Here is a 21,412-nt window from a genome sequence, read left to right on the forward strand (position 1 = left end):
TTTAGTTGATACTGGCGCAGACTTTTCGATAATGAGTGAGCAGTTGGCAGACCGGCTTAAGAAAGTCAAAATGCAATGGACGGGCCCTTATATTCGAACTGCCGGGGGTCAGATAATGACACCTACAGGAAAATGTACTGCACGACTCCAGATAGGAAATACAGCTTTTGTCGCCACTTTTATGATCTTAAAGGAGTGCTGCAGATCACTCATCCTTGGAATGGACTTCTTGAGGGAGTACGGTGCCGTCGTTAACATACGGGATGGCGAGATAACCTTGTCAACTAGTACAGAGACGAGCCACGACGAAGAGCGCCGACGTACATCGTTACGTGTCGCCGACGACGACGTCTGCATACCACCACTATCATGCAGTCTTGTCTCCGTCAGTTGCGGAGAACAGTTTGACAAGGACGGCGTAGCCGAACAACTAACTGCACTTCTGTTCCACCAAGGTGTTGCCATCGCTCGCGGTATTGTCAGCCTAATCGGTGGTCGCACAGAGATACTTCTGACAAATTTTACCAATGAACGCCGTCACATCAGTAAAGGCACCGCTGTGGCATACTTTGATGAAATTGACCACGTTCAACACTGCTTTGCTGTAAAGGAAGAATCGACCACCGATACGATGCCACATGCACCCGTCGTCGACGTTGACCCAGGTTTAGCGCCGCAAGAGAAACAAAGTCTCAGGGAACTGCTTGCCGATTTTAAGGACTGCTTCTCTACAACGTCCCGAGTGCGTCAAACACCACTAACGAAACACCGCATCATTACGGAGGAAACAGCAATACCCATCCGACAGCATCCGTATCGCGTGGCTGAGAAAGAGCGTGAAGCAATACAGCGGCAAGTCAAGCAAATGCTAGAAGATGATGTCATCCAGCCGTCAAAAAGCCCTTGGGCATCGCCCGTGGTACTCGTTAAGAAGAAGGATGGTAGCCTGCGGTTTTGTATCGATTATCGCAAGCTCAATCGGATTACAAAAAAAGATGTGTATCCCTTACCACGCATCGACGATTCCCTCGACAGGCTACGGCATGCACGGTACTTCTCATCGATGGACTTAAAAAGTGGATACTGGCAAATAGAGGTCGATGAGCGGGATCGCGAAAAGACTGCATTTGTAACGCCTGATGGGCTCTATGAATTCAAAGTTCTCCCTTTTGGTTTGTGTTCCGCGCCAGCCACGTTCCAAAGACTAATGGATACTGTACTCTCAGACCTTAAGTGGAAGACTTGCTTAGTCTACCTAGATGATGTCATTGTTTATTCTGCCACATTTGATGAACATCTCAGACGGCTACGGTCGGTTCTTCAAGCCATACGGTCCGCTGGGCTTACCTTAAAACCTGAAAAGTGCCACTTTGGATATGAAGAACTACAGTTTTTGGGCCACGTAGTAAGTCACACAGGTGTCAGACCTGATCCTGAGAAAATCGCAGCCGTCGCAAAGTTTTCAAGGCCTACAGACAAAAAGGCAGTCAGACGCTTCCTGGGCCTATGCGCATATTACCGGCGATTTATTGCGGGTTTTGCACGCATCGCCTCACCGCTTACCTGCTTAACCAGAGATGATGTCACGTTTAAGTGGGGCGAGGAGCAGGAGGCGGCATTTAACGAGTTGCGGCACCGTCTACAAACTCCGCCTGTTCTTGCCCACTTTGACGTGGATGCGCCGACAATGATCCACACCGATGCCAGCAACGTACGTAGGTTTAGGCGCCGTCCTTGTTCAACGGCAAGACGGCGCTGAGCGAGTCATCGCTTACGCGAGTAGAACATTGTCACGTGCCGAGTCGAACTACTCCACCACAGAGAAGGAATGCTTGGCTGTAGTATGGGCAGTTACCAAGTTCCGTCCGTACATATACGGCCGCCCATTTCAAGTTATAAGTGACCACCATTCTCTCTGTTGGTTGACCAACATGAAAGATCCATCTGCACGTTTGGCACGCTGGAGCCTACGGCTTCAAGAGTACGACATGACGGTGGTCTATAAATCGGGAAGGCAGCACTTAGACGCTGATTGCCTTTCCAGATCGCCGATCGAGTCGTCCGGCGGAGATGATGACGAATCCACTGGCTTTTTGGGAGTTGTTGATGCGGCCACCATCTCTCAACAACAGCAAGAGGACCAGGAGCTCGCGTCACTAATTGATTTCTTAGAAGGCCGCACCACAAACAAGCCCAGATTGTTCTCGAGGCACCTGTCATCATTCTGCCTACGCAACAGTGTTCTTTTTAGGAGGAACTTCTCTTCAACGGGGAAGAAATATCTACTCGTCGTCCCTAAAACACTCCGCAATGAAATTTTGCAGGCCTGTCACAACGAAGCTACCTCAGGTCACTTAGGCTACACAAGAACATTAGCACGGATCAAAAAGAAGTATTACTGGCCACGGCTCGCAGCACAGGTGAAGCACTACGTTCGAACGTGCCTTGACTGTCAGCGGCGAAAAGTGCCACCTACGAAACCTGCCGGACTATTACATCCCGTTCCAGTGCCTGCAACACCGTTTGCACAAATTGGGATGGACCTTTTGGGCCCATTCCCAATATCTGCTGCCGGAAATAAATGGATCATAGTCGCGACAGATTACCTTACGCGATATGCTGAAACCAATGCACTTCCTAGCAGCACAGCAGCCGAGGCAGCACAGTTCTTCATCGAAAACGTCGTCCTGAGGCACGGTGCTCCAGCGGTCATCGTAACCGACAGGGGAACCGCGTTCACGGCTGAACTTTTGCGAACTGTACTCACCCTCAGTGGCACGGCACACAGAAGGACGACAGCCTATCACCCGCAAAGCAATGGACTTACGGAGCGCCTCAACAAGACTCTCGCAGACATGCTGTGCATGTATGTCGATGTGGAACACAAGAACTGGGACCAAATATTACCCTACGTAACGTTTGCTTATAATACGGCTCGGCAAGAAACAACAAGAATGACGCCATTCAGTCTCCTCCACGGTCGAGAAGTGACTACAATGCTGGATGCTATGCTTCCTCATGACTTCAGCGATTCCGAGACTGACGCCGCAGATTTTACAGAGCGCGCTGAAGAAGCAAGACAGCTCGCGCGCGTTCGCATAGCTAGCCAGCAAGACCGTGATGCCCGACGTTACAATGAACACCATCGATGCGTCGTCTACCAGCCCGGGCAAAGAGTGTGGGTTTGGGCTCCAGTACGCCGCCGAGGCCTCGCGGAGAAACTTCTGCGACGATACTTCGGACCGTACAAGGTTTTACGACGCCTTAGCGACGTCAACTATGAAGTCGTTCCTGACAGCCCATCCTGCTCGAGGCGCCGTCAGGACCTGCCTAAGACTGTGCACGTGGTGCGCATGAAACCGTATTTTTCTGAGTGACATGGACACGCTCTGGTTTGCTGGACACCAGATGCTACCCGCCGAGCATCGGGACGATGCTCTTTCTGGAGGAGGGCAAATGCCGCGACGCCATCAGCGCCCGACCACGTTGACGAAAAAGACGACGACCTCATCTGTGCAAGCGAGGCGCTAGAGAAGAAGAAGCCTGGCCTGAGCGCCTGCCCTAACTCTCTCGAATAAATACCGCTCTCCTTTCTTGTCTCCAGTGAGCCGTGACAATATGAACAACACGAGAGGAACGAAATATGTCAAAGAAATAAAACGAATGGTAAGATTTCAAAGCAGGTTAAACAAAATCTAACAGATACAAAATTCATTGTCAATGTAATCCTGCAGCGTTTTCAAAAATAAGTCTAACATTGTAAGTTTAGTAACAGAAGGGTTTAAGCTGTCCCATTCTTTAGTAGCAAGAGGAAAAAAAATTTCGAAAACATTGCATGAAAAGAATATTCTGTTAGTTTTTGGTCATGGTTTTGTCTAGTTTTTCTGGCTGTAGATTTGGATACATATTTGGATGGGTCAATGTTTATCTGGCAGTTGATTATTTGGTACAAAACTTTCATTCTAGCGAATTTCGCTCAATACTTCAGAGGGCATAGTCCTGCAGTTTTTAAAAGCTGTGTTGTAATTATTTATTAAATATAATCCTAACCGCCTTCCTTTGTATTCTTTCTAGTTTGTTCTTATCTTGTACGGGAGCCGCGCAATATTGCTGTATTCTAAACTTGCTTTTGCATAAGTAGTGTAAGCTAATAGTTTAATGTCAGAAGAAGCCAAGCAGAGCTGGCATTGTATGTACATCAGGAGTTTGAAAGCTCTTGAGGTTATCTGCTCTATGTGACAACTCCATCGAAGGTCATGCATTATGGTAAGTCCCAGTGTTCTACTGAAGGTAATACAGAATCCTTTACTCAGTAATGGTACACAGACCTTGTTTTCTTTCTTGTTATTTGAAGGAGAGTGCTTCTTTGTATATTCAGATTCATTTGCCCCAATAAGTATGCCACCTGCCTATGGCTTCTAATGCGCTGTTTAGTATGATGTGGTCTGCTTCTGAATTAATTTCACGTTACAAAATACAGTCGTCTGCAAACAGTCGTATCTTTACGTTAATTTCAGTAGGCAAGTCATTTATGAAAATCAAAAATAAAATGGGAGCGAAAATAAAGTCAATAATATGGGTCTATAATTGGAGGGATCTGTTTTTGTACCTGATTTATGTACAGTTAAACCTCGATATAATGAAGTCGGCAAAATCTAAAATCTGCTTCGTTATATCGAAATTTCACTGCATTGAAATTCGACCTTTCATGCAAATAAGTACAGTCACCGGTCAATTTTCCTTACAAGGAAGGGGGCCACAGAATTTTCCAAATCATTAGACAAAAAAAGCAATATTGCATGAGAACACAATTTATTTTGATGAATTTAGGAGTCGGCAATGAATGAGATGGCTTGATGCTACATCGACAATATCGTCACATCAGTGGTATGAATTAAGCGAAGCCAGCCACGCTTTCGGGTCCAGTGGAGCAACTATGTCATGAAAAGCACCGACAGCGGGAAGCATAGAGTTTCATATCACTATAGCTAGAGGGAATGCCAGCTCTGTGTTCATTCAACTATCATGGGAATGATGGGAAGTACAGGCTACGAATTGGTGTTCTGTTGACTGGCAAACTAGTCTACAGGTATTTTTGGCAGTACTGGTTTCGCTCCAAGCGCAATTGCTATAACCCGCAGTGGGACACTGCAACGCTATTGCTCTGTGCCATTTTTCTGTTGCGCGAAGTGGCGATAGCACGCTGGGCCAGCGGCTGGGCCAATGTTTGTGTCGTGGTGTAGTGTCGAAGCCCTGACAAGAAAGCGACGGCCTCATAAACATTGGAAGAATGTGTTTTGACCGTTTTGACCTTGGTTTGCTAAGTGTGTTAGGTTGGCGCTGTAGCATTACGTGCTTTATGAAACCAAAAAGAAGGCACTACTGATACAAGACATAGACAGTTGTACTTCTTGTGGCTTGACAATCAAATTTGATTGAGGGCTTCATTATGCATTGCTCGTTTACATGCTCATTGAAATGTGTGTTTCAGGTCCTTTGAGAACACAAACTTACTTGTGGTAGGAAAGGTTGCTGCTTCCTGGCTGTAGTCGGCTGTCTCAAAATGGGTAAGTGCAAAGCCACGCCATAACAGCTGCTGGCGCATGCTTCGGAAGTGTGCTTCATTATACAAAATATAATTAAGCATACTCGTAACAAGCCACAGGCGTCCTAGCTAGTACTGCAGCTGATGTGCTTAAAAATGCTTGAACACGTTCAGAAATCGTGACAGCCGGCGCAGCCTTTCGAAAGAGCGAGAGACTTCGCAAGTGCCTGTCGTCTGCGAGAAGTCTCGCATTCGCAGCGAGCAGGTGTCATAGCAAACGATACTTATAGCATTCGTCTCAAAGGTGCAACCCTTTCTCCCACTACAAAATTTATATTTCCATAAATACTTGATGAGTATTATATAAGTACATGCATGGTTGTTATTGCTGTTGTAAAAATAAATAAATAATTATTCTTTAGCGCTAAATCGGAAACAGAATTGCAGAAGAATGCATACCCTGGTGTGCCCTGGTGGTAAACCGTGCTTCAATCTCAAAGTCATACAAAGTTTATGTAATGTGTTGTGCATTATATAAGATACTACCTAAATAAAATGAGATTTTACGAGATAATAGTTGAGTATAGCTTCGTTTATTGCGCCACAAACAAGCACCACTAGTCTAAAGATCGAAGTCAATCCGAATCCTGTACTTCCCTTCATTCTCGTGTAGGTTGAGGCAACGCTCAGGAGAGGCCCTGTAGGCACTAGCGCCACATTTCCCTCTAGGGTATTTATTTAGAAACTCTATGGTGGGGAGCGAATGCTTCGTCTGCCTCTTGCTCCAATGGGTCATCGAAACTTGAAATTATGTATCCTCCAATACTAAACGCACGGAAAGACAGCGTACATGGTGCCACACCCCCGCCTGGGCACACCCACCCTTTGCACACGTGGCAGATTACTTCTGAAGCAAGACACACGGCTGTGCATGCGCTCAGCTGCGCTTACAGCCACGTGGAGCCACAGCCCAGACACGTGCCAGAAATCGAGACACACGCCAACTTACCCTCCCCCTCGGCCCCTCATGCGCATTTGACCGTGTTACCATGAGCTGGCTCTCCTCCCTCTCTTTCCCTTTGCTCGCACAGGAAGGTAGCACTCGTGGAGCCACCATCTTTCTCTCCCCCTCGCACATTTTCACTCACACCTACAGCACAAAGTGCACGGGGGCAGTAGAATCTTATCACTTGGACTTTATACGGAACATGATGCGGCTCCACTTTGGCAGTGACTCTTGGATTTGAGAGGTGCCATTTGCAAGCAGCCACTTATAATTCAATCATTCGACCATCTGCGTCCATGTAAGTCTCGATTTACTGTCTCAGCATTCCTTTTTGGTGGCAGTGAAATTTCGTTATATTAAAATCACATACAAACACACTTCATCATATTGACGTTCTAAATACATGGTGTTCTATGGACAAGAGGTTATGAAAAGTTAAATATTTCGTTATATTGAGGATTTCGTTATGTTGAAGTTTGCTATATCAAGGTTTAACTGTATTAAAATTATTTTTGCCTTCTTCCATTCGTTAGGAAGTGTACCTGTCAATCAAGAATAGTTAAAAATTATGCACAAGAATTTTGAAACTATTTCAGCATACCTTTTGAGAAAATCATTGGGTACCCATCTAGCCCTGCACTTTTTTTGTATCTAGATTTATGAGCAAGTTGAATACACCTTGTTCTGTTACAGTAGGCTGAAGTAAATGGTATTGCATACTGAATTCAAGATATGACAAATTGCCATCGTCATGTGTAAATACAGAGCAGAAATAATTTTTCACACTATTCGCTGTTTTTAAGATTTCCTCCTCGGATGTCTGGCTTTCGATTTGTTCTTTGTTGCTGTAATGTTTACAGAATTTTGCAGGGGATGTTCTAATAAAATAACCGAGCGTATTGGTGAAGTAATTATGTTTAGCGATTTTCATTTTTAGCTTCATACTATTAATGGCATTGGTGAGTACTTCCCTTGTTCTATGGGTGCATTTTAATTTTAGGGATCTTCTGTGCTTCTTAACTTTCCGTTTGGCATGAACAACGTCCCTCATTATCCACAGGTTATGTTTCCTTACTTTTTTACTTTCTGTTGGGACATACTGCATGATGCAATATTAAACGACCAATTTAAACCTCAGCCACAACCCCTTGACATCAGCAGCATCATCACATGAAAGTTCAGTAAATGACAAGAGTTAGAAAAAGAGATGGTCGATGATACTTGTATCGTCAGTTTTGTTAAAGTCTCAAAGGGTAACGCGCGGTTGGGAAGGCAAAGTTTTTTCATTAATCGGAAGAGAGCAAAAGATCAATTTATGGTCCAAGATGCCTTTTACTAAATCTACTGTTGCCTGATCGGCCAAGAAGTTGTCACTTAGAAACAATAGGTCAAGAATATCTGAACCTATTCCTTGAACACACGTGGGACTTGTTACGATCTGGCTGAGGTTAAATTGTAACATGATATCCATAAGTACATCTGCACATTCCGAGTGATGACTCAGAGTTTGCCAGTCAGTGTCTGGCACGTTGAAATCACCCATCACATTTATTTTAGCCCGTTAAGCATGGTGTTTTAAGTATAAATTGTGGGGATGCGCGACTCTCGCGCGTCCCCTGATATGTTTTTCTCGCATAGCGCGTCTCCTGTAATCCAGCTCGCCGCGTGGCCTGGTGCCCGCGGCGGTCGGAGTGGTTGAGGCGCAGTACGAGAGATGGCGCAAGTGTTGCGATGCTAATGCCGCCGACAGGCGGGGTTACTTGGACGCCGAAAGACAAGGCGCTTGCTCTCTTGGGTTCGGGACAGCAAGCAGTACGGACGTGCCGTGCCGCGCGTGCGCCGATCCATGATTCTGCGAGACCGTCTCGCGTGGTCGCCTTGGAACGCACCACCGTTCGCGTGACCGTACGCGCGAATGACCAGGCGTTAGGATCCAGCATGGGGCGAACATATTCGCTCGCTATCCGGTCGCGGTGAGTCAGACTTCTAGATTTGTTGCGCGCCCATCGGCATGTTTTGTGGATAGCAACTCGGCTAGCAGGCATTGATCTATGAAAGGTGCAATAAATGCCCTTGTGATTGTTTGCACAACTGTGCTGTCGTTCCTTTGTCCCAAGAGTACGGGAGAAGAACCCCACAAAATGCAGGGTTGCCATTGTTTCGGGGAGACTGGTAGGACTGTGGTACAGGCACCTGACTATGACTGCACATGACCCATAGAACAGTTTGCAAAATATTCCTTCTACACTGGTCATATCTTGTAACAGTGAAATGTATTTTTTTATTAATGTACGAGGCAATGCCACCACCCTGTGTTTGTCTGTCTGCACACAACAGCGTATTTTGGGGGAGTTATCCCAGCGTCCATTATATCCTTTGAGAGCCATGTTTCGGTTACTCCTAAAAAATCTGGTTCCTTGTCAAACAGCAGGCATTCAATTGAGTCAAGCTTGTTCAGCACACTGCGGCCACTTACACTTGCAAAGGTTATTTGTTCTTCCGTACTCGGCGAGGGTGAAGTGCCGCACTTTCGGCTTGGTTGTTTTTTGAGGCATTAGTCGAACTAGAAACATCGGTGATGGCTGCGATACTGCTGCTTTCTTCATACCACCGATGTAACACACTATGTTTCTTTACTTTATCGAATATGATAGAGACTTTGTCACCCACTTTTGTTTTTGCGCATTGCCACAATTATTTTCAGACTGCTCTTATACGCGGTGCCAAGTCCTCTCTAATTGAGAACACGGAACCTTTAAGTAGGCCGCAGTTCCTAAGCATATTGCTTTTATCTCGAAAGTTCAGCGATTTCATATGACCGGTCTAGCTTTTGCAGCGTCGGGCCAGCCCAGTTTATGTATCCTTTCTATTTGGACAGGAGCAATATTGAGGATAATTTTTATGATTCTTTCATTAACTTGCTTGTCGAGGGCATCAGAATTTTCTTTTGCGTCCTTGGGAATTCCATAAATTATTAGGTTTGATCCATGTGAATGGTTTTCTAAGTCGTCTATACGCATCTCAAGCAATGCTACAACTTTTCTTGACTGCATTACCTTAGTCACACATTCAGTTAGTTTTTTCGCTGAGAACAGAAAGCCTCTCTAATTTGGCTCCTCATGAAAGTAGTTTGGAGTCTTTGATTTCCTTAAGGTCCATAGCGATTTCTTGCAGCAGGTCTGGCGCCGAGTTAGTCTCAATGTCTCCAGAAAGCAGCAGTAGCAGCAGTATATGAGCCTATGTCACAGAGTAGTGAACACAAGAGCCCTGGGCATGGTAGCACAAAAACGAAGTAGTTGCTTGTGTGAAAGCACTTTCCGTAACATACTTTCGTTGCCTGCACACACGACTGCACGAGGTGGGCACAAGCAGACAAAACGGCAGCACACTTCTCTTGCTGCATTGCAAAGTAAAACAAGAACATGCAGACGTTCAGTTTGTGACTAAAGGGAAAATCAGACATCCACCCGTTCGTAGCACTTGCAACAAAGGAAACCCATACGGGTTCCTCGAAAGAAAAGCCTCTTATTTGAAGAAAAATTCGTCCTGGTACGGGACTTGAACCCGGGACCACCGCCTTTCCGGGGCAGCCGCTCTACCATCTGAGCTAACCAGGCGGCTAGCAGATGGCAGGGCGAAGTCGAATTTGTCGACAACACGAAGCAAAGGCGAGTGTTCGACGCAGAATTTCTGCGGAAACCCGCGAGGTGGAGAGAAGTAATGACTAAAGGGAAAATCAGACATCCACCTGTTCGTAGCAATTGCTACAAAGGAAACCCATACGGGTTCCTCGAAAGAAAAGCGTTTGTGCGTTTTATTATTTCTTTAAACTTTAATTTGTCTATTGAAGCAACAGATTACACAAATAAAAGATGTTGGCTTGAATAATTCTCAAAGTCACATGTCCCTACGAGCGACGTCCCAGCAGTATGATATACGTTGACTCTGGCTGGGAGCACGGTGCCCATGAGGAGAAGGGCAAACGGCGCTTAGTTTCAAATTTCAGCTCTTTTCGTGGCACATAGCAATGCAGTCCATCCAATCCTGTATGTTTTTCATTGTCACAGAAAGTTGCTCAGAAGTATAGATGCTTTTCACCGCACTCCCGTGGGCGCTGCCATGTTAGGTCACATGGTGATGGTTCCATTGCTTGCCTCAGCCTGCCTCTGTTGCATCTGTTTACGAAAGCAATGCTTGACAGTGGTGTGATGCAGCAAGCTGCCCTTTTAGTGGCTGTCAGTGACAATGACTAAGAGAACAAAAGAAAACTCTGGTCAACGCTTCAAAGGATATGTAAACGTTGCATATCCATCCTTCTGTGCTCATTATGCCTTGTCCATTCTGGTGCGAGCACCACTGTACAATGTGTGCACTAGAAAGCAGCGTAAGATGATACTCCAAGCCAGAGGTAGTGTATACTCTCTGATTCTGAATTAAACAGGGTCACTGTTCTTGCTGTACATTTTACAGCAAAGCTGTTAAGAGGAGTTTCACAACGGTTATCGTATGGCAGTGAAGGTTAGCATACGATGGTGTGGTCAATATCAAATGTAGATGCAATACAATGCGTGTTGGAGTCCCAATTTGCTTTGAAATGTAATAATAAATGATTATGGACTCTTTTCACGGCAATCCTGTGGGAACCGCCATGTTTGATTATGTAGTGCCGCATCCATTACTTGTCTCAGCTGCCTATGTGTTTACAATGTTTACAATGTGCATGATGCTGGTGCAGCTCAGCAAACCTCTTTTGGAGGATATCGTAGACAGAGACTGGGTGGACGACACAAAGCTTTGGCCACAGATTCAGAGGACATGTAAGAGCTTCCGGAGCTCATTACGCCATATCCAAATGGTACGAGCAGCTTATACGGTGTTTATTGCACTAGAAGCGAAGTAAGAAATGTGCTCCAAGCTGTCCAAACTTTCCGCTTATGAATTAAATCAGGGTCAGTGTGTTTTGCTCTTCGTTCTTTATTTGGCAAACACTTTGAAGCAGCAACTTGTCATGTTTCTGACTCAGTAAAGTTTTTCAGTGTGGTCACTATCAATTGGTTATTTTCTGCCTAATCGCTCACAGGTGTGCTCAGTTGTGATAGATTTGTTCTTGCTGCACACACAGGGTTTGGAAAAGTAGATATTTTGTACTTTGTAATAGCTTGTAGCAAAGATGCACATATTTTCGCTAGTCAATCACTTACTCTGTGAATCACATGAAACATTCAGCTTCGAAAATTCGTGTGCTGTTGGTGTAGTTCACCATCATCCATGCTTCAGCGCATCGATTCAAGTTTGCACAAATTAGTGTGCGAGTTGGGGTGGATGTGTGTAGATAATGTGCAAGAAACTTACTTATACCAAGAAGCAGCACTACTCCCTTTGTCACTGTGTAATGAGTGGTACTCACTCTTGGCAATGTTCCAGTGTCTAAGTCCTTTCTTTAGGGGTTAGCGATACAACACAGGTGAATGAGTTAACTTTTTTAACCTCGAGGAAAGCCACGCATTGTGAAGGGCGGCTAACAACTCAGGCAGTCCTTATGTAGCAGCAGCCCGTGGACTCGGTCACACAGATTGATTCAATTTCTTAATAAGCCAGTTACTATTTTTGCAGCCAACTACTGCACACGTCTTCCCTCTACCGCTCCAGATTTTGCAGCATGAATGGAACACAGTGTGTTAGTGAACACCCAGTCACATTTCTGGCACACAGTAGCAGGGCAGAAGTAGTAATGGTTTCGTATTTGTGCACTTTCGCTGAGACAACATGTGGCGTGCCACTAAAAGTGCCATCTTGTTCCTCTAATGCAAACTGCTCCATGAAGAGACTCTATTATACATGTAAAGGTTACCTTGCTTAAATCTCATTCAGATCATTTATATGCATGGTTTTTTTAACCAGTAATCTATTATATTTGTTTTTCATGTCACGTTATACCAGTTCCACATTGGAGGTCAGTGTAGTGTAGGGCGTTTAGTGTAGAATGTGTAGTGTAATCTATGAGTTTGTACAGCTGCAATGGTGAAAGTTGACACCGTGATGCTACATCGCAACGTGTGTGGTGGCTGCCACTAAGAATTTGATTTATTATATAATTATTAATGATCATAAAATAAAAGCAACCTTACATTTATCTTACTGGAATATGCAGCCTTCCTGGTGAGTAATCCACACTTGTTGCTTCTCACAGTGCGTTTTAACCTCCCAATGCTGAAGGCCAGCTAAAAATTTGTACGGCAGCGGCCGTGAAAAATGATGGCATTGCAAACCAACGCCATCCGCATGGGAGCCTCAAAGGCGCTGTATAACCAGGGCATTGGCGATAATGCACAGGTGGTAACAATGATGAATCATCATAAGAACCACCAACAAGCAGACACTTCGTACTTCTGAGGAGTGTGAGAATTTGCTTAAACAGCTTCACTGTCTTGAATGTATGTTTTGCTCAGATTAATATACATCTGGAAGCGTTTTTTTTTTTTTTTTACCAATTCTCTTTGAAGCCCCATTCACATTTTTGGAACAGTAATACTTTTCTGGGCGGTGACACCTTATTACCGATTTTTTATGCAATTGCTTGCAAATGTGCTCAGTTGTGGTAGATTTGTTTTTACGGCCCTCTAGGTGTAGAACCTTAGATGTTTCATTCATTCATTCATTCATTCATTCATTCATTCATTCATTCATTCATTCATTCATTCATTCATTCATTCGTTTGTTTGTTTGTACATACTGCAGCACAATAAGCACTATAGCAGGAGTGGATCAATAGAGGAAAATTATACACAGAAAGGTATGATACAATGATGAGGGTCATGTGCTAGGGCCATTTATCTTGGATGGCAGATACAAACCTTTGGGGTGAGCATGAGCAAATAGACCTAGGCAAGGAATTCCAGTCTTTTATGGAACGAGGGAAAAAAGCTGAATTTAAACATATGTGTGCGTGCAAAGTAGGGCATCAAGTTGAAGTTGTGATGTCGTCTCGTCAATGACTCTGGCGTGAGGTTAGTACAGTTGTTTTTTGAAAGTCTAATGGAAGAATTGACGATGCTATGCAAGAAATCTAATTATGCTATGCAGCAACATGAATAGAGCGAAGTTAAATTCAAGGAACGAAGTGCAGAAGAGGGTGAAAAGTCACGATCATAACGGTGACATATAAATCTTAGAGCTTTTTTTCTGAATTGCTTCTAGCCTCTGAACCTCACACTGCTTATAAGGGTTCCAAACAACAAGATGCGTAGGTAACAACAGGACAGATTAGCGACTTATATAACAGTAGCTTAGTATCTTTTGGAGAGTTGGATAGTGTACGACGTAGGTAACCTAATTTTTTAGTGTTCTGTTACAAATATAATAAATGTGATAAGACCCCGCCATGTTACGCATAAAGATGACACCGGGATACTTATACTCAGATACCCTGCACACAGTACGGTTATTGAAGGACAAATGAAAATGAGAAGAAGATACTATACAGAAGGACATAAGGACGATTTTATCAAAGTTATTATCATTTGCAGGGTTGAATCAAGTGCAAAACCTAGCAAATGACTCTTGGAAGCAGTAATGATCATTAGAACAGTTAACTTCATATAAAGTTTTAAGTTTTGCAGTAGCTTGTAGAAAAGATGCAATATTGCTCGTCATTCATTTACGTTGTGGCTCGTGATCAAACATTCAGATCCGAACATACATATGTAACCGATGTAAACAACCAATTCGTCCACATACTCAATAATCAATGCGCTGTTTTCCAATCATGAGCAATTGAATGGGCACAAATCTGAGCAAGTTTTCGTGAGTTAGGGTGGATATGAGTAGATACAGCCCGAAAAATTAACATGCGTGAGTGAGTACCCAATAATTTAGCATGCTATATCACCATTATTTTCTTGGAACTTTGCCTTTGATCCCAAATAATCCTAAGAATGTTGCGCTACAGCAAAACCTTGGTCCAGATTAGATGGTGGCTTAAGATTTTGCTTAGGGATTGTGGAACAAAGTACAATGAAAACATAGCAGGACGGAAGCTACAGTCAAGCAAGCAGTTACCAATTAATGCCATTCACAAGTGGTACATGTTTATTCTAATCCTTCTTTATTAAGTGCTGCCAGTGCACTAACCAGGATATAGCTTTACTGAAGAATGTACATAAACAGATTATGCATTTAGCATGTTTATGTATGTTGAATTTAGACTAAGGATTCAAACTATTATGGCTACCTAGAAGTGTTCTTTGCCCTGAACTGTTTGCATTGCAATAACGTCATTATTCTACATTTGTGTTTCACTTGTTTATGGTTATACAGTTGAATCTCGATAATTCAAACTCGAAGGGGCCTGAAAATTTGTTCGAATTACAAGGAAGACTTGTTCTTGAAGTACTTGTGCACCATAGCACAATGCACGAACGGTGCGAGTCATGAAATATCGCAGCGCACAAGCCCACAGCAAGTGAAGACCACAAAACTGCTCATGCCAGCCAACACTCACTTCCTGATAATGGCAGAAAATGAAACTTCAGGGAATGGGCTAAGCTGGTGCCGGGCTGGAGGCTGCAGTGTGGAGGTGCGCGCGCTGAGACTGTCGACAGTGAGGGAGTTACGATGGAGTTGATTGAGAGGCAGGGTGAGGGGAGCGCAGTTGCGAGGAGGAGTGGGAAGGAAGCGGATTTGCTTTCCCGCCAGCTTGATGGATGGCACTAATTACCTCTGCCACATAAGACTAGCACCAAAGCAGCAGAGTTGCTTCCAGCTGCGTGCTCGCATGCTTTTTCCTTTGTCTGCTGACAGATCAGCACTGCGTTTATGGTCTCCGTCCGGCGTTCTTGACGCGTCATGTCTTATGAAGATGACGAAGCGGTTGCCACTGACCATAATTGTGTTGGTGTTATGCCTTCTGTTGCGGCAGCGCCGTGTGCAAAAGACAAGGAGAATGAGGTACTGGGTGTCGCCTTCGCGACCTTGTATTCAGGGTTTGTCTTGTTGTACAGAATCGGATGTGGCGCACTGTCTCTGACAACCTTTCCATCAGGATGTCTCGGTTTAGACTCGTCATTGTAAAAAAGTTGCAGTTTCACCCAAAAGGCAAAGCATCAACTCCGATAGCAAATTAGTGGACAGCTACACGAAGCAAGGATAGTAGTTCTATCAGCTGTATAATCTTGTAAACATAGGCGTACTAGCTAAATTAACAAGCATGGTATCACGGGCGCATGAGCAAACATGAACACATCTCACTCGATGACTGTAGAAACTTGCTATCAAAATGCTGCCGGGAGAAAATGAGGCAGCAGCAGCAAGTGAAGTGACATTCGTGCTGTCTATCACTTCAACGCAAAGCGAGTGCTGAGAACACACAACATGCACAAAGCGATGGGCCACCGACGCACCTAGACACTGCCCCCAATGCAGATCACTCTCAAGATATGGCCGTGCGACCACGCGCAGCTGCCAAATGCAGTTGCAGCCGGAGTGAAGCACCGCTCCCTTCCTTCCCCTCCTCCCAGGGCCTCACAACGTTGGGTGCCTCGCACATGACAGAAGATGGCGCGCTTCCTCCTGGCTTCACCTCTTTCACGTGGGCGAGATTGAGCCCTGATGTTGGCTCCCCTCACGCGCTTTCACTCGCACATATAGCGTAGGTCACGCGGCGACAGTGTTATAGCCCTTGGACGTTACATGAAACTGCATGCGCGGCGTTGAGGGGCCTCTTCTAAGCTTTTCCTCTATGGCGGGGTCAGAGCAATGCTGATCGGAGGCACCACCATGTGATTGGCAAACTGTTGAGACCATTGTCGGAGCATGGTATGTTCGAATTAACCGTCGCTAATGCTTGCGCGTTCGAATTACCGGCTGTTTTCGCCCATTGGAATACACATCACTTTGATGGGACCACAGCGTCAGTTCAAATTGCACCTTGAACTGACACTAGAGTCTCTGCATGCTTTGTACAGTATTTGTACATTAATGTACAGTGTTTCACAGCATTGTACAATAATGAATAAGGAAATTTGCAGAGGTGGCAGTCAAAAAGTAAGATATCAGACTGCTAGTCAAGCGTCTGTGAAAGGTAGGTCTGAAATTTACTGCATGCTCTTGTGCGAGTGAAAGCTCTACATGATGGGAATAATTTCTCATAATAAGTTGCAATACACTAATAAATGAAAGCAACCCACTGTGGGAAAAAATTAGATTGCAGTTGATATTAGTTGAACACAATAATCAAAACAGTGTTGTCCTGAGCTTGCACCAATGTTTGAGGCATCATTAAAGCAGCATAGACATCGGAGTGTCACTACAGAAGCTCCTACATCTTTAATGCTGCTATCAGTTAAAAATTACGTAGCCGAGTCAACCAAAGCACAAATTTTGCATTGTTTGGTTGGGGGAGTGCTAGGAGCACTGGAGGCCACTTTCAACAATGCTTCCTGTTAATATTTTATGCTTCAGGACTTCCCAAGTGCTACAAGTTGCCATACCTGACCAAAAGTTACAGTGCAATCTTCATTTCATACAGTGCATGGCATTGCTTGAGAAGAATATCGATGATTATGTTTAACAATGCATCGAAAAGCTGTCAATAAAATTGGCTGATTTTCTTGGGCTCGGTTAGGAAAGAGTAAAAGACACACATTTGTGGTTTGCAGTTTCCTTTCTACTTATTCTTTTACAGGGCAAGTCAGTGTACTTATTACAGCCCTTGCTGAATGTCTATTTGGGCAACCAAATGACTGTTTTTGCTTAGTTACTGACAGTCAACAGTTTTTGAATTGCCATGAAACACTGGAAACATGTAAAATTGAAAAGTATACCTCACCTCACGAAAATTTTCGTAAAGCCCTGCTGAAGAGCAAGGATCCTGTGTGCCAAGAGCACCACCATTGCATTCTGTCAAAGCCATTTCCACATCAGTATGTACGAATTTTGCAGGTGGATCAGCTGACTTTGAAAAACTTGGACAAATAATAGCCTGTAATCGAAACAATGACCGTTATGACCTAAAATGCATTTAAGCAAGCTGCACGTTCAACAAAAAATATCCAAAGTAGTCCTTTGAAGCAAGAGCCATAAAATCCCACAAGCAATATAACTGAAACGTAATTTTATGAAACCAGGTTATACTAATTCATTAACTTCATGAAGACATTTTGACTCCTGGATTGTGTGCCAGACATTATGCATTCGCAAGATCAGTATTATTAACTCCCTGGACAATGTCAACGAAATCTGTGGGAGAAAGAGAGAGAGATATATGCTGCAGAGATCTCTAACATTTCTTGTCAGAATGCTCTGCTGTTCATTTTCTTCAGCTTTTCATTTTTTCAATTTCACCACTAAACTCAGAATCCAACAGGAGTAAGCATTTCCAGCTCAGAATATGACAATAGTCAACCCATGCACAGCTACTGCCACAATAAAACATGCAGGCAGTGCAAAATAATGCATGACAGTGAACTGTCACTCACATGCATAATGAAGCACTGAAGCCAAAGGGGAGTTTAGGAGGGAACAAGAAAGTGTGCTGAAGCAACAAAAAGGTGTGACACTTTGCTTTAAAGCTTAATTTTAACACAAAGTACTCATCATATTATCTCTCACAAATATATACCTGAAAAACAAAAGTGAAATTTTTATGCCAGAAATTTAACAGCTGATTAGGCTAGCAAGTGCCTTATTCTTTCACTTCTCTGATAGCTTGTTCTATGCCTACATGGTGCATGTATCTAAGCAACTTTAAGACTAATCGCTGACAGCACAATTAGCACAGTTGAGGTTTTATGATCGAGAATTATTAAATGAATATGGATTTGCATTTAAGGTACCTCTGTCTCTGGGCTTTGCAAAGGATGGCCAGGTTTCAGATCCAAGACAGCCACTCCGTCTGGATGCCTTTAGGAAGTAGAGCCAGAACAAGATAAAGCATGAAAAAGTAATAATGGCACATCAAACTTAACGCTGTCCAGACAAGTTTCCAAGAATAAGCACAGTGCATTCTCCACTACATGAGGTGGGATGGGGTGGCATTGATGTGATTAATGATAACTAACGTTTCCCTATTCCGTGCAATGATTTGTCCGTAATTTCAGTGTAGAAGATGAATAATTCAAACACAAAGTATTCGCTCAATTTTCTTCAAGTAAGACAAGGTAAATATGGCAATGGAAACTAAATGAACACTAAATTAATAAATTATGCTTCTGCAATAGTAAAGTGGCCACTCACTGTGAGAGGATGCTTGCCAAACTATAAGATATACAAAAACGAAGGAAAGGTCGCTACACCACCCTGACATTCCTGCACCAGCTTGCTGTGGTCACAAATTTTGATAGCATCTACTCGTGTCTAGTTAATTATTTATTCGTAAAGAAGGCCTACATTGCATTCTAAAGGAGCTGAAGAGAACTTAGAAAGCTGAGAGACCTTTTCCTGAAAAAAAAAAAAATCCCAAATACGAGAATATAGTTCCATGATGTCATAATGATGTGCTGGCGCTGAGGGTTTGGCATGAAGTTCATAAGGGGAAGTTTGGCCTTAATTTCCTGCAGCCTCCATTTATTATTCATTCATTCAACAAGCAATGATTAGGTACAGATAGCCTGCAGATGAGGGTCCCAAAGTCAACGACTGCAATGGGACGCTGAGAACACAAATGCGTAATGCGGGAATCTATTGGAATGGGACGTGAGAAGGCAGTTCAATGAATAAGAAAACAAACAGCTGACATCAGCCAAAAAGACTGATGCTGGCATGCGCTAAAGATGGCGTCATGACGTAAAGGGAGCTTTTTATGTACAAAACAACCTTGTTCTGAGCACAGCAATCTCACAACTTCGTGGTAAAGGAGACTTGTAGTGTCATGTCATTCTAACTACTTTAAAGGATGACTGTGCTTACCACTGCTTTGTGCTTGACAAATATTGCAACAATATAGCATTTCTTTGTTTGCATTGTTCACTAATACATTTGGCACCTTTTTGCTTGGCTAGTTCATAAAAAAAAAGAACATTACCATTACGTGTGCAGCTCACACCATCGGAGAAGCAAGCTGCTCATTAGATAGTAAATGCCTTCACCATTAGTCAACAACTACAATTCATATGAACTTGGTAAATATGATGTAAAGCATGAACGAAACACATCCATCACAGAAGCCAATACATGCCCACAAAATTTCACAGCAATAAATCTTGTGTCACTGCTGCACGCTTCACAAAGACTGGCTAATGCACAAGGTGTGTAACTGCAGTTACATTAAAGCTGTATTATAAGATTACCTCTCTAAATCAAGATATGCTTAATGAGATGCTTAAAGGAACTCTGAAATGATTTTGATGATTTTGAAGAAACATACTGAGTTGTTTGGGTAGGTTCTTCTAATCACTAAGTGACACATTTAAGTGCTCCACGTAAGGTGTGTAATTATAAGGTTTTAAAAGTGTGAATTGCTACCGATCACAACAGTGCTATTCCCCTGAATTTTCAGCTGCCCTGTCCCCTTCTACTTAAGGGGGGCACGTGACATCAGTCGGGTGAGCTATCTGATGGCTACCCACATTGCAGCATTTTTCAAACTTTATGGTGAACAAATGTTGTTCGTAATAGTTGGAATGTTGGTTAATTTATTTCTATAAAAAAATGTAACAGAGAGAGAATACACAATGACAATTTATCACTATAGAAAAACCTCATTAATTTGAGTTTCATGGGACTGATAAAAAAGTGAAATAACCGAATGTCAAATTATTGAGGGTATCAAGAAATTAATAAACAAATGCTTACTATGTCAACACACTTTTATTTGCTAAATGAATAAGCAAATCCTGTTTCTATTTTGCACAGAAAGCAATGCAGAGGGTGCAATTCTCATCTTGTGACTGATTAGCGCTCGCAGCGGTGAAGGCCTCGCAATCTCTTTCGCAGCGCGGCCACGGCACGCGTAATCCGAGACATTCTTTCCACTACCGCATGCCAATCCCGATTATTTCTTCGCCAGTGTTGCCAGGTCACTGCCCATCACAATGTAAACGGTGCTCTTCATCCTTTACAGCTCTGCACTGAGTAAAAATGAAACTAATGCTTGCCGTAACCATTGTGGACGAAACTGCAGCCGCTGTCGTCGCAATCATGGAATGGCGACCTTGCAGTTCTGAAGGCGCACGGCCAATGCATTAATTTGGTCAAAACGAAACTACCGATTGCTGCAACTTTGGACTAAACCGCAATCGCTATCAACGCAATCATGGATGGCAACTATGCAGTCATGAAGGCCCGTGGCTGACGCATGCACCCAGTCAAAGTGAAACTACTGCCGCAACCACTGCAGAGGAAAGCGCGGCTGCTGTCGACGTGATCAAGGATGGTGACTGCGCAGCCATGAAGGTGCGTGGCCAACGCAGTGATATGCGCAGTGGTGAACGCAAGAATTAAAGGCTTCAAAGGCACAAATAGGTATGAAGAAATCTGGCACTGTTATTCAAGTATGATTTCGACTGATGACTATGCCGATGCGAACTTCACCACTTCATTTCGGTGGACACAGTAAAAGCTCGTTAATTCGAACCGCAAGGGGAAGTCGCTTCAGTTCGAATTAACGAAAGTTCGAACTAACGAAAGTGAAGGAGAGCAACAGTACACTGCGATTTGGAAGCAGTAGGGCATGTCAGAAATTTGGCGAGCCAGAAAGTGATGGCGTGTGCAGCGGGCACACGCCATCTTCAAGTCGAAGCTCTGGGTCCGACTGTGCCACACCACCGATGTCCACCGAAACGAACGTTAGCTGAGGCTTAACACCATCGCAATGAATTGCGACGGCCGATACCTCCTAAGCTGAAAACAGAGGTGCACAACCAATG

At 43.8% G+C, this 21,412-nt stretch overlaps 1 protein-coding gene across 1 annotated transcript in view; it reads right to left on the reverse strand.

The window, feature by feature from the left end:
- Nucleotides 1–21,412, reverse strand: part of LOC139054195 (uncharacterized) — a 140,836-nt gene that overhangs the window by 94,602 nt on the left and 24,822 nt on the right. The window contains exons 7-8 of the mRNA XM_070530873.1: nucleotides 18,383–18,449; nucleotides 17,377–17,529 (exon numbers count right to left, since the gene is read on the reverse strand). Coding sequence (XP_070386974.1) covers nucleotides 17,377–17,529; nucleotides 18,383–18,449 — 220 coding nt within the window. The remainder of the gene's footprint in view (nucleotides 1–17,376; nucleotides 17,530–18,382; nucleotides 18,450–21,412) is intronic.

This window comes from Dermacentor albipictus, chromosome 1 (genome assembly GCF_038994185.2).
Source record: "Dermacentor albipictus isolate Rhodes 1998 colony chromosome 1, USDA_Dalb.pri_finalv2, whole genome shotgun sequence".
NCBI lineage: Eukaryota > Metazoa > Arthropoda > Arachnida > Ixodida > Ixodidae > Dermacentor > Dermacentor albipictus.